Source organism: Dama dama, chromosome 5 (genome assembly GCF_033118175.1).
Source record: "Dama dama isolate Ldn47 chromosome 5, ASM3311817v1, whole genome shotgun sequence".
NCBI classification, from domain to species: Eukaryota; Metazoa; Chordata; class Mammalia; order Artiodactyla; family Cervidae; genus Dama; species Dama dama.
Genome location: NC_083685.1, coordinates 110,132,007 through 110,155,136, shown reverse-complemented (window position 1 = coordinate 110,155,136; position 23,130 = coordinate 110,132,007). Strand labels below are relative to the sequence as shown.

At 58.1% G+C, this 23,130-nt stretch overlaps 1 protein-coding gene across 3 annotated transcripts in view; it reads right to left on the bottom strand.

The window, feature by feature from the left end:
• Positions 1-23,130, bottom strand: part of RARA (retinoic acid receptor alpha) — a 44,298-nt gene that overhangs the window by 14,708 nt on the left and 6,460 nt on the right. The window contains exons 1-2 of one of the 3 annotated variants that reach the window (XM_061143962.1): positions 19,021-19,220; positions 6,868-7,396 (exon numbers count right to left, since the gene is read on the bottom strand). In XM_061143962.1, coding sequence (XP_060999945.1) covers positions 6,868-7,045 — 178 coding nt within the window. In that variant the 5' untranslated portion in view covers positions 7,046-7,396; positions 19,021-19,220. Of the gene's footprint in view, positions 1-6,867; positions 7,397-7,638; positions 7,723-19,020; positions 19,221-23,130 lie in introns of those variants that run through there. The other 2 variants (XM_061143964.1, XM_061143963.1) reach the window with 2 other exon arrangements.

Here is a 23,130-nt window from a genome sequence, read left to right as displayed (position 1 = left end):
CTGGAAGAAAGGCCTAGGTTGGATAGGTCCAGGGAAGTGGGGGGATGCCCTGGGAGAAGAGGACATCTTATTGCCCCCTCTGGCCCTGCAGCCGAGTTCCTCATTCTAAAAAGGGATAGGAATTTACGTGCTTCCCAAGGATATTCTAAAGCCAGGTTTCTAAATTATGTGGTCAGGTAATCCTCACAGCCACTCCAAAAGATAAACACTATTATTCCTGTTTTACAAATAAAGAAACTAAGGTCTCAGCAAGGTCAGATGGGTTGTCCAAGATCACACTGCTAATATAGAGTATTTGAACTTTCTGCCATCAAAGCCCATATTCCCACCATGCCAAGCCAATGCAAGGAAAACTATTTTCTGATCACCTCCTAGGTGGATACCATGGGGAGCCTGCCTTTTTAGACCTTATGGTGAAACAGCCATTTAGCAAATAATCACACATATGTTTATTATTGCATATATATATATATATAAATATATATAATTGCAAGCTGAGATAATTGGTATTATGACACAAGTAAGCATATAAAGAACAAGTAAGCTTGAGGGAGAATTAATGTAGGCACCTAATTTAGGTTGGAGGGTCAAAGCAGAGACCTAAAGAAAAAGTAGAAGTTTAAAAATTAGTTAGGCAAAGAGCAGGAAGGAGTGGAGTTCCAGTAAGAGCCTATGCAAGGGTCCTGGGGTTATAATAATTAGAGCGTTTACTCAAGGAACTATCAGAGGACTAGGGTGGATGGCATATACAACTCAAGAAGAAAAGGAGCACAAGACCAGGCTGCAGAGGTGGGCTGAGACCAGACCAGGTGGGCTTGCTGAATTTTCTCTCAAACGCAGGGAGAAACTACTGAAAGGTTCCAAGAAGAGAAGAGGCAAGATCTGATTTACAGTGTTACAAATCAGCTTTAACCTTGTGAAGCTGTGTGGAGAATGGATGGTAGGAGGGCAGGAGAGACCAGTTAGAACAGTCCAGGCAGCACACAATGGTTAGCACAGCCCAGGAAACTGCCAGTGGTGATAAGTGAGTGAAAGTTGCCCAGTCGTGTCCAATTCTGTGCAACTCATGGACTATATACAGTCCAGGCCAGAATACTGGAGTGAGTAGCCTTTCCCATCTCCAGGGTATCTTCCCAACCCAGGGATCAAACCCAGGTCTCCCGCCAGTGGTGATAAAGGAAAGTAATCAGTGTGTGGCTCGGGCTACAGCAAAGTTCCAGGAAAGTAGCAAAGTCTACTGGGCTGGGGGACAGGTGGGTGTGGCGCTCCAAAGCAAGGTCTCACCTAAGTGAGGTGTCTGGGCTACAGAGGCAATGCTGGGACCTAGAGCACAGATGCAAGCCTTGGCTGGGGATGAGACTGCTGGGGAAGAGGGCAGATTGCTTCCAAGGCCCTTGGTATCTTTCCTCCCAATGACACAGATCCAGGGCACCAGTTATGTGCTAGGCCTTATGTTCGCAGCTTTGAGGTGCTCGGGGATCGGGGACTGTCCCTGCCAGCAAAGACCTGGTGATTGGGAAGAGATCTCCCAAATGATTACAGCTCACGGTGGGTACCAGGTGGAGAGGAGTCCCTCTGTGGGAGAGAGATGAGTTTTATAGAAGGAAAAAATAAGGACCTGCAGGCATTCAAAGGAGGTGGAGGATGGGGTGGAGAGTGAGTGAGGAAGAGGGAACATCTGTGAAGGTTTCTGGGAAGAGGCGGTATTCAAGATGTTCCTTGAAGGATGGATAGGATTTCCGGAGCTGGAGAAGGGGAGAAGTCAGGGTGAGATGTCTGTTCTGGACAATAGCAAGGTCACCGGGCAGGTCAGAGGAGAACACAGTGTCCTGGGGCAATGGGAGAAGAGGGGAAAAGGAAGGTTCCAGCAGGTTCTGGCTGGCCACTGGGGGTAGCAGGGGAGGTGGGGAGGACCTAGTGGCAAGCATGGGGCCCCTGTCCTCTGCCACATCCCCCATAATTTCTCCAGCACTGTGTGCTTTGCAGACCCTCAGCAGGTGTGGGCTGAACTGCCCCCCCCCCACCCCCCCAGGCAGGGCTCCCTCCGGTCCCTGACCCCATCTAGAGGAGATAACAAATAGGAAATAATGAGGCCCGGGGGGGCTGAACAGACATCAGATCCCAGTACAGGGTGCCGTCCCCCAAGACAACACCAGCTCCACCACCCGCCTCCCTTCGTCACCACTGATCTTGCAGGGTACTTGAAGCCCGCCCAGGCCCTCACCAGCAAGCAGGTCACTGTGGCCTCCTAGCAGCCTGCCCAGCAAGGAACAGATTAGGAGTCTTGATTTAAAGAGGAAACAGATTCAAGAGAGGTTGAGTGACCTGCCCCCGGCTGCACAGGAAGAGTTGTCCTTTAAGACTTCTGCCAAAGGGGCCTTGGTCTGTGGGCTGAGGTTCTCTGCAACTCAGAAGTAAGAATGGGGAGGGGAGGACCTCTATTTCTGATCTAGCCAGGGCTGAGGGCCTCTGGTCTACCCTGGGAGGTCCGGCTCCCTGGGCTGTGCCCCACCTTTGAAAAAGGAGAGGAGGAAGAAGGCGTTGTGGGCACCACCCCAAAGTGATTTGGAGAAGGGAAACATTTCCTCTTTCCACAGACACTACCCCTCAAAGGGTGGTCAGGCCCGCACTGGCACATCCCCATGGGCACAGGGCCCTTGGCATGGGCACACACTATGTCTCAGGTCTGGGCCAGCCTAGAGGACAGGCTTCCTTCCCGGAGTCCCCTCCCCCAGCCCATGCTGGGATCCGGCCCTGAGGGGGTCTGTGCACTACCAGTGCTTCAAGATAAAAGGTGAGGGGGGCCCCATTTTCATTCAAAACCCCATCCAACAGTCTTTCAGCTGACTCTGCATTTTGGGCCCCGGGAAGGGCACTGCTAGCAGCTCCCCCTCCCCCTGGGCTGACTCTCCTATTGTCCAGGGAAAGAGTGGGAGGAGAGGGAGTGGCAGAGAGGAAGTCTCCCCAGGCTCCCCCAGACCCTAGAGCTGCTCACCCGTTTCTAGGCATACAGGACAAATGTGTGGATGGAAACGAAAAGTCTGGACCCAGTCTTTCCCAGCTCCCATCCCCAGCTCCTCTCCCCAAGGCTTCCAACTTCCCTACCCCCACTCCACAAATGGAAACAAAATAAGAATAAGAAAGTGCCTTTTACACTCTGTTCCTCCAGTGTCTGTCTGGAGATGGGGGGAGGGTGCCCGCTGAGCTCTGCAAACTCCGGGGGCTGCAGTGGGCTGATTCGGGGGCGGGGATGGGTGTGAACAGATTGTATCCGCAGCTTCCAGGACAGGATGGAGATCTGGCCCCGGCCTCTTATCGCTCTTTCCCTCCAGCCTTCAGGATCAAAAACAGAAGAGGGGGCGTGGCTAGGGGGAGGCCTTCCCTACGCCCCCTGCTGGGTGAAGGCGGGAGGTCCTGAAGCAGAAGCGGGGCTTCCTCCTACCTTCAGCCAGGGAAGAGGTGGTTTCACCATGGCCCTGATCCGCCCCCCAGACTCCTCATACCCAGGGCTCCCCACCATACCCTCCCGGGGCTGCCTATCTGGAGGCCAGAAAACAGCCCAGCTGTAGGGTCACTCAGCTCAGCCACGTAACCACCAGCGCTGTTTCCTCATGTGTAAATGGAGATAATGTCCCTCTCCCGGATTGTCGGGATTAAGATTTGTAAAACAGAGATAAGGTCCCAGGCACACAGTAGGTGCTCCACAGATGTTAGCATCCCATTCTCTCCAGCTCCCACCCAGAAAAGGGTCACGATCCCTTTCCCCTATCATAACACCCGGGTACCACAGCCGCGAGACAGCGATGAGCGCATGCAAGGCAATGAGCAGAGTGCATTACGTCGGCGATCTTGCCTAATCTCAGCCCTCTGAGGGAGGTTCTGCTTAGATCCCTGTTTTACAGACGAGGAAACATGCTCGGAGAGGCTGTCACACTTTGTAAATGGCAAAGCCAGAACTCAAACTACACAGCCTACTCCACAGCAACCCCTCCCACCCCATGGAATTCCCAGGGCAAGCAATAAAGAAAGGCAGGTGCGTTTCCTCTCCAGCCTAGACTAGCGATAAGAAATAGAGACCCTTCCCCCTCCACACACACAACACCATCATAGACCCCTCCCCCTTACCCTCTGCCCTAAGTCACCCCCCCTCCAGCACACAAACACATTGACACCCCTCCGGCTCTGGATCTGATTCTCCTCAAACACACTCTGACCCTCTCACCCAATACTTTTAAGCCATTGACCCCCTCCCCAGCACACACCCAACCTTGACCTCGCCACCCCTAATACACACCCAACCCTGACCTCCCTCCCAAAACACACACAACCCTGACCCTCCCTACAAGGCACACAGAATCCCAAACCTCCACAGTAAATACCAGTCCTCAAGAGACCAAGCCCCCAGGGCTGGTTTGGAGGTGGGGATCTTGTATCATCCCTGGAACTTCCCACTCTGGCTTCCGGGAGAGGACAGCAGGACAAATACCCACCCCTCGCCACTGACCTAGAGAACAGTTCTGTCCTTCCACAGGCCACCAAGTCTCTGAAGCACACCCAGGGTCCAGCCTCCCCCCGCCCCAACTTGGCGAGAGGGCTGGAAGGATGGAGGGGGCACTACCCAAACACCTTTGTTGGCGGCAAGTGGGAGGAGGGGGCCTCCTGCGCCAGGCTGCCTGCAGAAAGGGTGGCAGGGGACCAGAGCATATAATTGCTCCTGGTGGGGATGGGGGCCACAGCTGTCCACCCTCCTGGGAAACACCTGGCCCCGAGCACCAGCCCTCAGGTGGGGGGAGCAGAGAAGGCGAGGTGCTTCCAGGTTGGAACTTTGATTTGTCATGCTGCAATACCCAGAGCAGAAAGCCAGGGTCACCAGGTCCCGCAGACTTCCACGAGAAAGAGGGAGATGCCTGGCTCCCTCGGGGTGGATGGGGAGGTTCCTGACCTAAGGGGAAGGAAGGTCGGGGAGAAGCTCAGAAGCTGGGGGTCTGGGTGAGCAGAGGTGTTGTTGTTTACTAGGAAGAGGCAGGGAAACCCACTGGCTCACACGGGGAGGGGGGCCGGAAGGGGCATTGCTTAACCAGAAATGTGGGCACCCCACCCTGGGGGAAGAAGGTTACCAGGGTGGGAGGTGGGGTACCCGGAAACCCTCCCCACCCACCTCGAAGAAAGAGGAAGAAGCTTGCAACATTCAAAAAGGAGAGCAAAACACCCGCTTGTCCGGCACAAGACAGGGATCAGGCCAGCCCTCCATGAGCCAGGGCCCTGTCCCCAATCACCTGAGGAAGAGCAAGCTGTCCACCAGCACCAGGCTGAGCGCCCTCGGTTTCTCCCTCCCTAAGAACCCCACCCTGGCGGGAAGCAGACGCTCCAGTTCCTGGAACTGGGATGTGAACTCCAGTTCCCACACAGATCCCAGGCACCACAGACCCACCCGCCCCTTCTCCAGCATCCCCTAACTCAGAGACTGGCCCAGCATCATCCAACTCAGAGACTGGCCTCTCCCATCACAGAGCACAGACTGAAGACCAGGCCAGAATCGTTCTGACTCCCGGGTCACAATGCTGCCCGCTGCGCCCCCTCCATGGGAGGAAACAGAAGGTGGAGGTTTGAGGAGGCAGCATCTGCCTGCCCCCTTGCCCCGGGGCACAGAGGGTTAGGGACCTAAAGGAGCACAGACTTAAGAGCCCCTGCTCTCAGCGGGCTGGTGGGGCTGGAGAGGGAGGGGGCCACCGTGCAAGCCAGAAGACGCGAGCCAGGAAGCCGTGGTGGCGGTGGGCAGCCGGCCAGTGCGGGCAGCGAGGCGCCCGGCCAGGGCCTGCCCCAGGGACAAAGAGACTCCCTGGCTCCGGGGAGAGTGCGCTGCCCCCACGCTGGGAAGGGGGCACTGACCCAGCCCGGCCAGGCGCACAGGGCAGTGGTGCCAGGCAGCTTGCCAGCGGCCATGGGAGAGGAGGTGGGTGCCCGGGGTGGGGTGTTCAGTCCCTGCCCGCCAGGAGAGATGGGACACGGTTCCCAGGTCAACAGCTGACCGGCCAGGCCAGCCCGCCATCCACAGCCCCCTTCTACTGCTTCCACCCCCTCCCGCCCCAGGCCAGGCCCCGGCTCCCTCCTCCCCCAAACCCTGGCCTGGCGCCCAGCTGGGCCCTGGGGGCCAGAGTTACTGTAAGCGGCCTGGCAGGACCGAGGCCTGGACTCTGCCAGCTGGCCACAGCTGCCGCCACCTCCCACTACCTGGCCAGGGAAGGGTACCAAGACCCCCACCCAGGCAACAGGCGACCCCCATGGCAGAAGGCGGAGGCGGAGAGAAAACACAGGCCCTGCCAAGAGCAGGCCTGCGCCCACAGCCAGAGTCCAGGCCTAGCGTCCCCTCCCCGGACACTCTCCCCATCACCAGGCTGCCTGTGGGGCCCTCCCCTGCCCCGGCCCCCTCCCCACAAAGGGAAGCACCATCCAGCCTGGCCAGCAGTGAGGGAGGGGGTGCCTTCTCTCAGAGGCACTGGATGGGGTGGAGGGGAGGTGGGGTGCTGTTCTCAGTAGACCAGCCATCCCCACCAAATGTCGAGAGGTTTGTTTACCCGCCTCCAGCCTCCTTGTCCAGTGCTTGGAGCTATTTATAAGGCCCTCAACGGCGGAGCACAGGAGGGGGCGTGAGGGGCCAGAGGACAGCATTGTCTCAGCTCTCCACACTGTGTGCCACCCCCAACACCAAACACAGCCACGGCGATGCATCCTCAAGCCCCCGTGTCCAGGCGGTCCCCCTTGTCTGGAGGAGACCTGGCCGCTGAGGAAGAGATGTGCCCAGAGGCCCAGCCTCAGGCCTGCCGCCTTCCACGGCCCCCTCCCACAGCGCTCCCCCACCCCACTTACTGGCTGGGGATGGCGTGCTATAGCCGCTCACTGGAAGCTGGTGCTGGAGAGTGGTCAGAGCGCCTGGCGGGGACAGTCCACCCAGCATGGGGGGGAAGAAGAAGGCGTAGGGGGGCACCGTGTACCCATTGAGGTGCCCTCCCCCAGGTGTTGGGCAGGAGCTGCTGTTGCTGGCCATGCCAGGCGGCCACAGTCAGAAGCGCAGGCAGACAGTCTGGCGGGCTTCAGGCCGCCTCTCCTCGGGGCATGGGGCCTGGGCCCAGAGGGGACTCGGGTGGTCAGCCCACCCCCCCTTCCGTCCCGGAGCTGCAGTCCAAGGCCAGCAGGCTAATCTCAGGCTCCTGGCACCCCCACTCTAGGGGGGGGCTGGTGGGCTGGGGGACGTCCCGAGAGCCAGTCCTTTGGTCAAGCGGTTCTGCGAGCTGGCACTTTCCCGGGAAGGTCCAGAGCGGGCCTTCAGGATGCCGAAAAGGAAGCCTCTCCTGGGTGGGCCCCGGCTAGGCGGCTGTGGGGGCCATGTCCCGTGATGCTGCAGAGAAAGAAAAGACAGGTGAGTGGGCACCGAGGAGCGGGCTCACAGGCATTCCCCGTGGAGCTCCCCAACCTGGGCGGCCGGAGATTTTCCCGTGGCACCCGGCTGAGCAGACAGCTGGCACCATGCCTGGCTGGCAGAGACAGCCTGGGAGTAGGGCCCAGACACTGCTGGGGGTGGCAGGACAGCACAGCCAGGCTGGGGAGACGGGGACAGAGCCCAGCAGCAGGGCCTCTCACCCACAGTCCTGAGAGCAAAGCGTCCACACTGCCATGCCACCCCGGAGGATTCCTGCAGCAGAGAAAGGCAGCTGGCCCTCCTTCCCCCAAAGCAGGTTACCTGAGGTCAAGATACAGAGAACGTGTGCTTGAGAGGAGGAGGGAGGGGGAGGAAAAGCCGCTTCCCTAAAGCATTGGCACTTCTCAGAAAAATGACTCCTAAGCCAGGGGGCCTTGCTTACACCACTTCCCCCCCCAAATCCAAGCCCGAGCACCCCAGATGGTTTTGTCCCACAGGCCCAGGGAGGAGGCCCGTTTACATACCTACAAATAGGGAAATGGGAGCTGAGGACTCCTGAGTATCACCTCCATTGCCTAACAGCATGATGGGCCGGGGGTGGAGAGTATGCCAGGGGACTACCCAGCATGGAAGCCCCCTACTCCCCTCACCCACAATGAAGGGGCAAGGGAGACGGAGCTCAGACTTCACCCACATCCTCTGCCTGCAGAAGCAACCTCCCTGGAGGCAGTGGGAGGTGGGCAGAAGATGACAGCCCAGATGCCCCCACCACCATCAGCGTATACACAAATCCACACCCTGTTTGAACAGCTGGGGCCTGAGGATACACACAGATAACACCGCAGGTAGCAAGAGACAGAGGTGAACCCAGAAATTCCACAACACAGTGAGACAGACAGGCGGCAACAAGAGCAAAGAAAGAGAAAGAGAAGCATCCACAAGAGGGCTAGGAGGAAATATATAAACTATCAATAAACATGCATGTATTTATATATGACTGTGTGTGTGTACACACACATACACACACATGTGACATATATGAAAAAGAAAAGAGAAACATGGCTAATCAAAGCCACAATGAGATACCATTTTGCATCCACCAAGATGGCTATAATCAAAAAGGCTGACAACAAGTAGGTGAGGGTGTGGGGAAATTCAACCTTCACACATGGTCGGCAGGAATGTAAAATGGTACAGCTGCTTTGGAAAACAGGCTGGCAGTTCTTCAGGAGGTTAAACACAGAGTAATATGACCCAGCAATTCCACTTCTAGGTATCTACCCAAGAGAAGGTAAAACATGAAGTCCACACAAAAACCTGTATATGGATACAAACCTTTACACCAACACTCCTAAGAGCCAAAAAAGTAGAATCGACCCGAATGAACATCAACAGATGAATGGATAAATAAAATGCTGTACATCCATACAATGGAAGAGTGTTCTGCCATAAAAGGAACAAAAGCAGTGGGACTTCCCTTGTGGTCCAGTGGCTAAGACTCAGTGCTCCCAAAGCAGGCAGCCTGGGTTTGATCCTTAGTCAGGGAACTAGATCCCACATGCTGCAACTAAGACCCACATGCTGCAACTAAGAGTTCCCATGCCGCAGCTAAAGATCCCACAGGTGGCAACGAAGATTAAGGATCTTGAGTGCTGCAACCGAGACCTGGAGCAGCCAGATAAATAAAGAAATGAATATTTTTTAGAAAGGGACAAAGTACTGATATATACTACATCATGGATAAACCTTGAAAACATTCTGCTAGTTGTAAAAGACCACCTGTTGTATGATTCCCTTTATATGAAATGTCCAAAATAGGCAAATCTAAAAAGGCAGAAAGTAGACTGTGGTTAGTTACGGGGTGGGGGGGATGGTGTGGGTGTGGGTTTGAGGCAAATGGGAAGTGACTGCTGAATGGTATAGGGGCTCTTTTTGGAGTGATGAAAAATTTCTAAAAGTGAACGTGGTGATAGTTGCACAACTCTGTGACTATAGTAAAACCACTGAATTGTACACTTTAATAGGTGAATTTTATGGTATATGAATTATATCTCCATAAAGCTGTTAAGGGGAGGACGGGAAGAAAGGGGAGGAAGGGAAGAGAAAAGAGAAGAAAAGAAAACAGGGCCACAGAGACTCAAAATAATGATGGCCTCCAACCCCTTCCTCTCCAAGCTCAGGCCATACCATGTTCCAAGCTCCAGGCTCCAGCCTCAGACCTAAAGTCCAGGGGACACGCACATGGCCAGCATTTGGCCAAGAACCATGCCTGAGATGGAGGAGTTCTGCCAAGGCCACTGTGGACAAGGCCAGGACTTCTGAGCCCAGTTGGGCGAGCCAGCCAGCCTGTGACTGTGCAGGGCTGAGGGGGGAGGTAGGGACAGGTACTTGCAAGGGAGGGGGCAGTTCCCCAGGAGTGAAATCTGGACCTTGTTAATGACCATGATTTTTACTGTTACTAATTATGACCTCCTTAGGGCCTCTCTTACTCCTGAATGAGGTGCCCCCTTCCTTCCCAGGCCCCCGCCGATTCCCTCCCAGGCAGAGAGGCTGACGTCAGAGGAACAGGGGCCCCACCCATTGGGCCAGCTGCCGCCCTGGCCCCCCTACACACCCCTGAGGGGCCCCACACAAGGAGAACTCGAGCCAGCACGAGAAGGAGGGGCTGGCTGAGCCTCAGTAGTGTTGACAGTCAGACCCTCACACACACACACACACAGACACACACACTTGCAGGAACTTACACGCAGAGTTCTAGGGAAAACGTCACACACACACATTTGCAGGAACTTAGACGCAGAGCTCTAGGGAAAGCGTCCGGTGAGCAAGGGCATGTTTGCGCACCCAGCCTGTGTGCGTGCAGACACGCACGTGGCTCATGAGGAGAGGGAACCCAGATACACGATCGCTCCACACCTGGGCTCCACACACAATGAACCGGCTCCAGGTCTGCATGCACAGCCCAGGACACAGGTCCTCAAAGACACACAACCACAGCCTCACGGTTTCCCAAACTGTACTTCCCCTGGTCCTCACCCAGCCAGGCTGGCCTCTGCACCTGCCTCCCTGTGGGCCAGCCCCCCAACAGCAGCAGGGCCCACAAACACAGAGAAACACTCCAGTGGATTCCCCTCCATAGGGGGGCCTACCTCCTGAGGTGAGGCCCAGGAAGCCATTCACTCCAGACTCCAGGCCTCCTGACCCAGCTTTTGGAGGGTGGGGGCGGATTCAGTCTGGACCCTCTGGAGCTCACCCTTGACCCCAAAGGAAAGACTAACAACAGCCACCTTAATATGCCTCAACTCTGCCCCTGAGAAGTTTGAAACTGGACCATACTTCAAACCTCACTCACAGATACACACCCCAGGGAGAGGCTGGAAGGCGGCCCCCACCCCCATGAGAGCTTCACCAAAGGAGCTCAGCCTGCAAACTTCAATGCAAAGTTACTCAACTCCCTGGGGAAGGCCTTGAGTCAAGGGAGGGGGTAAAGGTCACAGAAATGGGCCAAGGGCCAGGCTGGCCAGGGAACAGGGGTGGGCAAGGGCAGGGATGAGGCGGGTGGGGCCAAAGAGCACAGGCCCGGCCTCAGAAGGTTTCTCTGGAACCATGACCACCCTCGGGGAGATGCCTGGGCCCTGGCCCCCAGCACCCAGGGTGGAGAAGACACTGTCAGAGAATCGAAACCAGCACCAAAGAAAGGGAAAACAAATTACCCACATCCAACCTCCACCCTGTGCCTGCCACCTCCACGGCCCACGGGCACCCTCCCTCGAGGGAGAGAAAAACCACAGGCCCTCACCTCCCATACACCGGGCTCAGCCTCAGCGCAGCACGAAGCGGGTGGGGGGAGGGCCGAAGCGCTGACCACCAGCCAGGCACCCCTGCCCGCTGGGGACCCCCCCACCCTCAAAGGTGCCAGGATCCCTTCCCCAGCATCAGGAGTCCCAGCCACCGGATCCTTAGGTCCCCAGAGTCACACATCTAGAGAGAGAGGCAAAAGTTGGCCGAGCTGTGAAGACAGCAGAAAGAAGCAAAGGTTTTGAAGGGTCAAATCTCAGCTCTGCCACTCTGGGTGACCTTAGACAAGTCACTTAACCTCTCTAAGCATCTGTTTACTCGGCTGTGAACTGCACACCTCAACAACTGGCTGTGTGATTTCGGAGATAAAAGTCCTGGAAAGCACCCAGCACAGTGCCTGGCACACAGGAGGTGCTGGGCAACGGGGTCCCCCGCTTCCCCCACGTCTGCCAGCACCACCTCACAGCCTCCCTGGCCCATGTGTCAGCACTCCCCTCCTTCTCCCCAGCCAGTGCTAGTATCTGCTGACGGGGCTGGGCAGGAAAATTACCCATTTTCCAGGGTCTGTCTTCCCCCCAGACCAAGGAGCGGAATGTAGGGAGAGGAATACTCGGGGTGTGGGCGGAGGCCTGACCACAACCCTTTCCCAAATTCCCTTCTTTCATTTCACAAACCAAAAAAGGGAAACCTTTGGATTTGGGGAGCAGAGGAGGGGAAGAGAGATAGTCGATTTATTCCCCTGCCCTCAGGGGAGGGGAGCCAGGGGTCCCCAAACCCAGCTGGCCTTGCCCTCCTCTTCATCCACTTCCTCCTCCCTGTTCCCAAGTTCCCCCACAACTAAGGCTCCTAAGGAATAGAGGCCAGGCAGTTCTGGATAGGCTGAGAGAAAAGGGGATAAGGATTGAGGAGCTTAAAAGAAGGGGCGACAGGGGCTTTCCTAAGCATTCTAGACAGTCAATGAATCATATGCAAATGCCACCCAAAGCTCAAGCTCAACTTGAGGGTGGGGGGCAGGGAGTCCAGCCCTGGCAAAAGCAAAGACCCAGCCTCTCTGGACCCCCTTCCCCTGCCAGGAGCTGGCAGAGCAGGGCAGGGAGGGACAGGGCAGATTTCAAACCAGAACAGTGGGCTGGAACTATTTATAAACTTTCCAGGAAAACACATACACACACACACACAAAGCCACAACCTCTCCCCCTCCCCCAGACTTCTCAGATCAGCAGACTAATGAACATTACTCCCTTTTCGCCCTTTTCCAGGGGCCCCTCTCTCCTCCTGGCCAGGCTCGTCCTCTGTTTACCTTTTGCTCACCCGGCTCCGGGCTGCAGAAAGCTGGCAAGGCCAGCCCCATTTTGAAAGAGACCACCCCAGGCAGGGCAGAGGAGGATCGGCTGGGTGAGAATGGGACAGGCGGAGGGCATCTCTTCCCCCACCAGTCCCCAGAAGCCCAGGCCTGCCTCGCTGGAGCTAGGAACTGTTTGAAAACCTGCCCCAAGCGCTTGCAGGGCACATCACTGGAGACAGTCAGGGGAGACCCGAAGTCCAGCGGCTGGCTTCAGGATGCTACCACTCCCCCACCCCACTCCTGTCTCAAGATGCAGCACTTACTCCCAAAAAGTCTCCCCAACTTGTACCCCCTCGGCCCAAGCTTCTGCCTCAGCCCCACTGGGCTGCCTGATGTCCACAGGCTCCCCATGTGACTGAATCCCAGGCAGAAAGGGCAATTGGATAATCCAAGCCCAAGACAGGACAGGTCTGCAAGGAGGAAGTTGGGGGGGGTCTCTGCTGATCAGAGCAGTGTCCCAACTCCTGCACCCCCAGGGACCGCACCCCAGAGGCCCCTGGGAGATGTGCCCCGGGCCTCCAAAGCCAAGGGTGACTGGGGGACCCACTCCGAATCAGAGCTGAAGCCTCCCACCCGGTCTTCTCTCGGAGCAGAGAGCAGGTGAAAGGGCAGGGGGCAGCCCAGGCCTCAAGGAGAGGGACCGGCCCACGGGGAAGGAAGAAAACAGGAAGAGGAAGAGATGAGGCTGCTGAGGCCACAGCCAGACCACAGGAGTGTGTGGACCACACAAAGGCAGCTCTGTCCGGGGGGAGGACCAAAGGGGCACAGACAAAAGGGGACCCCCCCCCCCAGCTTGGAAACCACCGTCTTGTCTCCACAACCAGACTGGCACGGGGCTTTCCCCACCCCCACCTTGGCAGCTGCCCCCTCACCACTGTCTCCCCTCTCCGCAGTGCAGGAAGTAAGACTATCACAATGCAGGGGGCCGGGGGAGGTGGGGGTGAGCACAGAGAGCAGAGGGGTGGGTGTGTGTGTAGGTGTAGGTGTAGGTGTTGTGTAGGTGGAAGGCTACAGCAATCTACCCTGCTAACTCCTCAGCCCTGCCCCAGCCCTGGGAGTGCCAATGCCGAATCTGAGGGCAGACGGACTGTCAGCAGGACACAGGGCTCCGAGCCCCCCTCTCGGCGTCCCTCCCTAGGGGCCGCGCTGCAGGGAAGCCGGGAACGCCCCCCCCTCCTGCCTCAGGATATCCTTTTGGCTCTGACCCCAGACCAGGCCTGAGTCAGACTGTGCCCCGCCCCATACCCCTCTATCCAGCAACCCCCCAGGAACTTCCTACTCCATACTCGCCTACTCAGTTGGGGTTGGAACTAGGGGGAATCTCTTCCCCCACTTTAACCCTACCGGGGGTGGGGCAGATGGTCACTAAGTCCCACGACCTGCCCCGCGGAGGGCCGGTGGGGTCAGGGAGAAGAGGGTGCAGGCTGTGTGCGGAGGGGAGAGGCGGCGCTGCAGAGCACCACCTCCCCACCCCCAAATCACACAAAACCGGGGATCCTGCCCAGGGCCCCTCCCTACTCTAGCCCGGACCCCAAGAAGCCGCAGAAACTCCCTGGGGAGAGTAGTTTCCATGAGAACAGAGGATGGGAGAAGGTTCCGAAGGGAAAGGGGACAGGAGCAGAGGTTCCTAGATCGGGAGTCTTTCTAGGCCAGCGGGACCCCCAGGTGGAGGTCTGCACAACTAGTCAGACTCACAGTCAGCCACAGCCAAGCACAGCCAGACGTGGTCACAGTCTCCTCGACATTCAGTCTGACTGGGTGGCTGCGACTCCTTCCCACAGACAGAAGTCTGGGGGGCCCGGGGATCTGGGGCATGGGAGACCACACACACTCAGCCTGAAACAGCCCCCTGGGCAGGCCCCCCCAACCCACCCCAACTGTGGGCCTAGAGGGAGGGGCAGTTCGCTCCCCACAAGAGCCAGGGTAGTGCCCAAGGCGGCCATCTCCATGGCAACCAACAACAAACATCCCGGGAACCACAGTGGGACAGGAAGTGACAGTCATGTGACGGGAAGACAGGTTTTTTTTTTTTCAGTGGGGGGGTGGTGAGGAAGCTTGTTAGCAGCCCCCCTCCCCACCCCGGGGGAATCAGCAGTCCCCTAAGTTTCCCCCACTTGGAACTGGATGGAGGGAAGTGGGGCAGCTGGGAAGGTGCACCCCCTCACTGCAGTGTACGCAGTTGGTCGCAGGGCTGATGGGCCCTCCCTCCCCACCTGCCACTCATGGTTCTCCCCGCTGGGTCCCCCTCCCTTCCACTTCCTGCCGTGACTGGAGATCAGAGAACTCCCCACCGCAGCTTCCCCTTCTCAAGTCTCGATTCCTGGGCTGAAGGTTTCATTGTGGGGCGAGGGACACAAGGAAGGAGGGCTAGGGACCTGCGGTAGGACCCGGGGGACAGAAGCTCCAGGGGAGGGGCTGGGAGGGAGCTACTCCAAGGGAGGTGTGTATACACAGCCACACCAAGAGTGGGTCACGGTGACATACCACCGGGCGCAGTGACACACAGACTGCCTGACCTCAGGCAGCTCTGGGTGGAGGGGGGCAGAGCCACTGGATCTGGCGCGCCCCACTCCACCCTGGTCCTGAGCCTCCAGGTTCATCTCAGGCGTCCACTGGCTTCCAGGCAGGCGAGGTCCCAACGGTGCCCAGCCCACACCACCTCTCCCCTGCCTTTTGTGCTGAGGAATCCCCCTCCCAGCTCCAAGGTGCCCGCCCAGACGAGGGCACCTTGGCCGGAGGTGGGGGGAATGGAACCTCCCGCCACCCCCCTCCCCTTCTCTGCAGATGTCCCAGACTATATTTAGCCCAAACCGGGCGGCCAGCCAGACCCAGACTCCCCACTGGCCTGGAGCTGAGCTCCCAGTTTTTATGCAATTAAAACATTAACAGAGAACCACCCCCATCCACACACCCCACCACCACCTTCCCCCCCAGTCCAGCCACAGCAGCAGAGCTCAGAAAACTTGAACATGGGCAGCCCAGCTCTGCAGCCAGGGATGGGGTGGGGGTCATTGGGCAAAGAGCAATAAATTCATCCCCTTGCCCATCTCCCAGGCCCTACCCCCACAGGCAGGAGAGGCACATCATCCACGAGATCAGGTTGACACTTGGGAGGGGAGGGGAGGCTTTCCTGGTTCCGGGGCCGGAAGGGAAAGGCATACCCAGTGGGTGGGGGGTTGCCTGGCTGCAGAAATTCCACCTGTCATTTTGCAGCCCCCCTCCCAGGCCAGCTCCAGTTACAGGGCTGGGGGTTGGCAACAGGTGCTGGCCAGGCTGGCAGCAGACTAATCCCCACCCGCCCCAGGCTGACAGTGGTGCCTGGAGGTCCAGGCAGGGGCCCTGGCCGGCAGGATGCTGGGTAGAAGAAGGAGGCACTGCTGCCTGGGGGCAGGGGGTAGACCCAGACCCCTTCTGTAAGACCTGGTCCTCTGGACTCTGTGTGCTGGAAGGTCTGGGGAAGGCAAGGAAACCTTAGTTCCACAGCACCTATTTCATTTCCCCACGATGCCAGGCGGGCGGGCTAGAGTGTGGGAGGTCTGTCTGCCTGCCTCTTCCTCCTCCTCCTCTCCAAATTCCAGGAACAGGCAAGGGAGGCTCCAGTTGCGGAGAGAGAGAGCAAGCAGGCGGTCCCAGCTGAGAGGGAGGAGGGGCGGGGACTGGAGCGGGAGGCAAGATCCAGACGAAGCAAGAGACACCCACACCCAAGCCAGACGGGACAGACACACCGACACTGACACATTCTCACACTCTGGGCCTACTCCTCATGTGCCGCCCACTGTGCAGGGATACCCAGACTCCCTCAGCCAGTCCTGCCAATCTCCAGAACACTCCCTGGACACACACAGCTATCCAGGACTTTGCCCCCACCCCACATCCCCCCACAAACCCTGTGGGCTCCACACAGCAGCCAGAGGGCGGAGAGGGGAACAGAAGGAGGAAAGACAGCAGGCGTCAGAGAGGACGTGGAGCCAAAACCCTGGGAACTGGGGTATCAGTTGCCACACTCCTTTCCCAAAACCCATTAAGTCAAGACAACCCTGGCCATCTTGCCAGGGGCCCTGCCAGCTTCCCACACTCCCCAAACCACCACCACCAGGAAGGGTGTGGGGTGTTGGGCGAGAGGAGATTTACTCATCGCACTGGTGGGGGGTGGAATAGGATTACCTTCCCCAGACGCCCATCACCCCTTAACCCAGACAGTGCTCCTAAATGGACGCCAAAGAGTCCCCAACTCACCCACCCATACAGCCCAGTCAGGGTCCTGCCCTGTCCATGCCACCCAGAGAACAGGGAACGGGGCACTAAGGTTTTATCTGGGGGCAGGCCCCACCCCATCACATAATTCTGAGGACCACCCACCTAAGAACCTCTAGTCTGATCAAGGAGTGGGGAGGGGGTTGGGGGGGCTCCCTGAGGGCAGACAGAGCCAGGTTCCAGGACCAAATGATTTAGAGGAAGGGGAGCTAATTAACTGGGGTCTGGGTCAATACCCCCAAAATAGACCCCAAGGGCCACTCAGACAATGCCCTTTCCCCCCACAATAGACAGGGTGGCAGGAACCACGTCATGGCACATGTGGGTGACTGTGCCCAGCGGGGGAGGCATAGGGGTGATCAGGATGGGGCTGCCCACAGCTAGCTTCCTGCCAGGCAGCCACATGGTTAGGAGTAGGAGGGGGACCAGGGAGGTTTCCCAGAGTGGTAGTAGGGGCATTTAGGGTCAACCTGAAGGGCAGGGATTTGGGGGCTACAAGAGGAGGCAGCCAGGATCAAGTCGCTCCAAGCCCAGGGTCATCTCAGAACTTCCCCTGCATCTGCACTGCCCTTACCAGTCTGGCAAGGAAAGTCCTGAGGTGCCCACCTCATGTACACTCATTCAGACACTCCAAATCCAAGATCCTCCACTCCCACGGACCTACTCAAGTCTGACACCAGTGACCGCTCTGTCTCAGGACCCACATGGCCCAGAGTTCCAGGCAGAACTGACGTCCAAGCCCCTCCCAATGCACCAACGTCTTTCATAGTCACAAACTCCCTGACTCCACAACCACCCCCCCTGCCACCTCCAGCTCCAAAGACTCTTTTATCCCCTCCCCCAGACTCATCTCCACCCCTCACAGGGGAAGCCCCAAGGCTCCAAGCCACCCCCACTGCAACCTGGGGCTTCCCCGGCCCAGCCTCCCCATCAAGCACAAGGCCAGGGAGGAGAGTTTGGGGCTTGAACCCATTTCCTAGCAAGACCTGGCGACCTTACTGAACCACTTCCCCAGAACAACCCTGCCCTGTGACCACTGCAGCCAGGGAAGGGAATAAGAGACATCTCTGAATCTCCTAACTGGGAAACTGGAGGAGGGATGGCAGTCAGGAGCAGAAGTGAGGGTTGGGGGTAAGCCCGCAGTGGGTGGAGGGGTGGGGGAGTCTCCATCTGAGAACATACACACACATACATGTGCACACATCTCGCAGATAGAAGGCAATCTGGTTACAGAAGAGGGAGCTGGCATTAGGTGGGGGCCAAGGGTACCGCGCTCCATGCCAGCACATGGGCAACCTATCCAAGGTAGGATGAATGGTAGAGATGTGACTCCAAGACTGGGGGGCTTTTCTTATCTGATTTTCACATGAGTTAGTCCCCATCCCCAGCCTGGCACAATGGAGGCCTGGCCCCCTTCTCAGGGAGCAGCCTGACAATAAGGCAATGCCCAGAGAGGAGAAGGGGCACTGCCAAACAGACTTTCCAGCGCCCCCCTCCCACATACACATCTGGCTCGCAGCTTCCTCGCTTTCTGGGTGGCACCAGGTCCCAGACACCCTCAGCAGAGCAAAGACGACCAATCTGTGCCTTCCTCCCCACGCCTCCAAATACTTCCACAACCCCACAGTGCCACCAGATTCAGAGACATCCCTCCCCTGACTGCACTGGCTCCCGTCCCCAATTCTGAGGGCTCCCCGCACTCAATGGGGGACACCAGCTGAATGGGCCCCGCCCCCCAACCGGCTGCCTCTGGTGGGGGTGGGCCCCAGGGCTGATTCTCCCCAAACCACAGGGCGGCTCAGATAACAGGAGAAAAAGAAGGAGGGGGCTAGTCCGTTGGGCATCCGATCTCTCCCCAAACAGGTTTCAAAGTCTTTTTTGTTTTACTTGTTTGCGAAAAGAACAGCAAGAGAGGGCAGGAGTTCCCAGGGTCGGTCTGCCACAGCTCGGCGGCCGGAGACGCGCGCGGCAGACGGCCCCAGACACCTCCCGGCTGCGCGCGAAGACACCGGAGCAGACAGACGCACAGACGGGGCTCCCCCACCCTGAGCACGGCGGCGGGTTGGGAAGCCCAGGAAACCCCAGGTTCCCGTCGGAACCCGCCCAGCACCGGGTCCCCACCCGCGGGTTCTATCAGGAACAGGCCAAGGGGCCCCGATGCCTGCGCGAGTCGGAGGCTCTCCAAAATCCCCCGGGGAGAGGTTACCTCGCTGTAGGGGGAAGCAATCCGTCCAGGTCACCCGCGGTCACAGCGTATGCTCTGACCCTGAGCCTTAGAGCCGCTCGGCGTCAGGGGTTGCGGGGTCCAGGAAGAGGAGTGGTTTGGGGGGCCGTGGCTCAGGGGCGCGGGGCTAAAGCAGCGGCCATGGCGAGTCACGTGCGGAGGCTGAAACTTTACCCGGAGCCCCAGACTGGGGGGGCGGAGGGTACCGAGCAGCGGGGAGGCCCTCACCCTCGGGCCCGCCCCCGTCCGCCCACCGACCAATCACTAGCCAGGGGCGGGCCCACAGGCTCACACCCCCCCCCCCCACCTCCTTAATAGACCCAGGGAAAGGGCGAGTCTTAAAGGAGCCGCGCCTAGCAGAAAGCTCGACCGTGGGAATCTGGGAGAATCCCTCCCTCTGCCCCATAAGAAGAGATTGAGAGCGAGAAGGGGAGTTCTGTGCAAAGAATGGAATGAGGATTCAGTGGAGAAAGGACTGCCGTGTGCGGTATCATACTCCCTTCCCCCCAACCACACACATCCACAGTCACAGGCGCAAGGATCACGAGCACACGCCCTTCACAACTAAACCTGGGTTAGACAGGTGGCGACGTAATTTGGAAATACACACAGAGATTCTGGCCCTAGCGGTCAAGCCTCTGATCCCCTTCATTATAATCTTCCTCCTGGAGCCCCCTGAAAATGAGAGCTGTGTGACCTTGAGCGAGTCGCTTCCTTTCTCTAAATTTCAATTTTCTCACTGGCAAAAAAGAAGTGCAAAGGCATGTAGACCACCCCCAAGCACGGCCCCCTCCTCTTCCCCTAAACACCTTTCCAACCTGAGTGGGTCGGAGGAACTCTGGCCCAACCCAACCTTTCAGCAACCCCCAGAACCCTTCCCCTAAAAGAACTGCAGTTCTCAGGGGTATTCCAAGAGCTGAGCTGGGGGCGCCCAGGAGCACCCCTACATGATCAGACTCAAGCTTCTCTCTCCTGGTCCAGGCTGGAGGAGACAGGAAAGGTCGCATTCTTGGGGCAGAATCTGAGTCACTCTCCCTCTGCAGAGACCCCAATCCCCGACACAGCCACAAGCCCCCTCCTAGCCTGCTGCTCCGTTTGAGAGGACCATCTGCCCACCTCTAGCCGTCTACGGGGCGGGTGCGGGGGGGCGGACAGAAAGAGGAATCAGTAAGTGAACACCTCCCTCCAGGTCCTCGGTCAGAGAAGTGGCCACAAGTGCCCCCACAGGACTTCCCACTGTAAGGGGAAGTGCCCACTCCCAGGCCTCCTGTGAGGAGACAGCATGACCCGGCTGGCAGAGCTCTCAAACCCACCGGCCCGACGGTCCCCGCTTTTTAGACAAGGAACCCCATTCTGCGAGTGGACACTGGGTTTAATCCCCGATCGCCCTGCACGGGTAGCACAGCCGGGCCTAGGACTGAGGGATCTCATTGTCTCTCTCCAGCTTTGGGCCCTCAGCCTGTTTGAGGTAGGACAAGCAGGGTCGGCAGAACGCTGTGCCCTGAAGTCCAGCGGCGCGGGGCAAGAGCGTCCGGGTGACGCTTCGCCAGGCCCTTTCCCGCCCGCTGGGCCGGGCTGTCTCCCGCTCCCGTCTGGATTTCCGTCCGCTGGTGCGAACCAGCCCCTCCCGCCCTGTCCCGGCCAGATCCATCCGCAAACATGCGCTCAGCGGGCAGGAATGCGCCAATGACTCCCAGATGTGCACGCCGACGCTTAACCCCTTCTCCCCCAACTCCCCCCCCCCCCCCCCCCCAAAAAAAAGGCCTTCTAGCTAGAGTCCAGCCAGCAGCAGGGGGCGCCGCTCAGAGGGAGGTACCAGCCTGGGAGGGGGCTCAGTGCCAGCCACCTCCCAGCTCGCACAGTCTCCTCCTAGATTCCACCAGTCTAGATTCTGCCAGACTTCCTTCCCGCGGAGGCCAGAGGGGAAAGATCACGGACACTACAATGCATCGTGCACTTTGTGCACAGGGATACTGCCTCCCACGAAGGGGGGCCTTCACCTACACCTGCCAGCACATGGGGTCAAGTACATTCACGCACATGGGGATGCATGTGTGCAAATGTACACTCAGGACATCCATATATGCACACGCATGTGCACATTAGCGCACACATGTATGCACACATATGTATACACACAGAACTAGCACATACAAGACAGGCATCTGTGTATCCACAAGGTCATGAAGCAGAGGGGAGGCATACTCCTGAACAGACAGAGCAGGAGACCCACATACAGATGAGGGTAGAAATTCCTGCACCCACAAACCTGCTCCCCACAGAGGGCAGACACGCACAGAACATAGACATCCATGTGTACAAGCACACAGCCGCACACTTTAGGGCACTACCTCACTGCTGAGTTGAACTCCAGCTCTGCAGGACCCACTCCAGGGTCCCCACCCCCACCCTCCAGGGACTCTCATGCAAGAGCATGGCCAAAGGAGGGAGATAAGCCACAGTCCCAGGGACCCCTCACTCTTTAAAAAAGACACCCCTTCTTGGGGTCTAGCCTTCCCCTCTGGCAGGCAGAGGAGATGGGCTGGGGGAGGAGCCTGAGCAGCTGATTTCCCAAGACAGGCATCTCTCTCCCAACTAGAGGAAATCTGAGAAAACCCAGATAGGTGTGGGGCCAGTGACAGCCTCAGGTCAGACAAAGGAGATACAAAATAGCTGTGAAACACCCTGGGAGAGCCTACACTTCCAGCAAAACAAGGCCTCCCTTTCTCTGCCAGTGGGGAACTCTTAAAAGAATAGCATCACTGGTAATCTGAACAGAGGATGGGAAATACTGCCCCCGCAAGACCACCTGGATGCAGGTGGGGTGGAGATGTCTGCTGGAACCTGAACTGACCCCACCAGACTCCTCTCCCCCTCCCTAGCTGCTCAGCTTATCCCCCCAAACCCCCTCATGGGCCCACCCATCTCACTTTCACAGTCCTGGGGAGTCATCCAGGGCAAGGCTACTGCTTCCATTGTACAGATGAGGAAACTGAGGCTCAGAAAGGGAATGGCCGTACCCAAAGTCATACAGATTGTCAGTGGCAGAGCTAAGAGCTGAGACTCAAATTCACAACCCCTCTGCAAACCCCCATTTATCCTGAATATATTTCCATGCAGCACCCTGCTCCCTCTTCCTTCATCCCCCAACAGAGAGCACAGGGCAAAAACACCAGCCTTGCCTGGCTCTGCAGATTTGTGGGTGGGGCCAGGACACGCCAGAGAGAGATCACAGAAAATGCTGGGGGCTACATACATAGCCCCCCAACCTCACCCCCAAGCCTGGTGCCCACCTGCCTAGCAGGCACGGCCAGTGACTCAGCTGCATCCGGGGGAGATGCCAGGGCAGTGACTCACCTACCGAGAAGAGCTGAGCCTGGCACCTTGCCAGCCCCAGGACAGAAGTGACTTAGTCACCGAGACTGTGATGCCCAGCAGGCACAGCCCAGGGATTGGGGACAGGGGCAGGCCGTGTCCTCCATGGTAATCTGCATCCCCGATGAAGACCAGGCATCCTGGGGCAAGCCATGGCACTACCCGCCCCTGAACCCTTACCACTGCCCACACCCACCATGACAGGCCCTGCTTCCGTGCAGACAAGTTTTCTGAGACCCCTGGGCTGCCCTGCCCCTCCCCTGAATGAAGCCTGCCCCTTGCCCATCACTCACCACCCACTCTCCCCCGGCCCCACCTCCTCCTGCCACCCAAGTTGTACCCAGGCTGTGAGTCTCCTTTAACGTGTCTTGGCAGCACCTCCTGCCCCCACAGCCCCTCTTCCCCCCGCCATACACACATGCACTCATACACACTTCTGCCAGCCCTGCTTCTGCCAGCAGCTGCTGAAGTTGTTCAGCGGGAGGGGAATCGGGGTGCAGGGATTGAGTTACCAGAGGCTGATGGGGTGGGCTGTCACCCAATCCCTTCCCCAGCTCATCCTTCCCCCTGGATACAGCCTCCCTCACCCACGTGCTCCCCTCCCACCTCTGGCTGGCAGCCTACTGCCCTTTAAGCCCCTCCACCCCCACTCCACCCAAGCTAGAAAATAAATGTTCAAGGGTATTTGTCATGCGAAGACCAGCCCAGGATATGAGA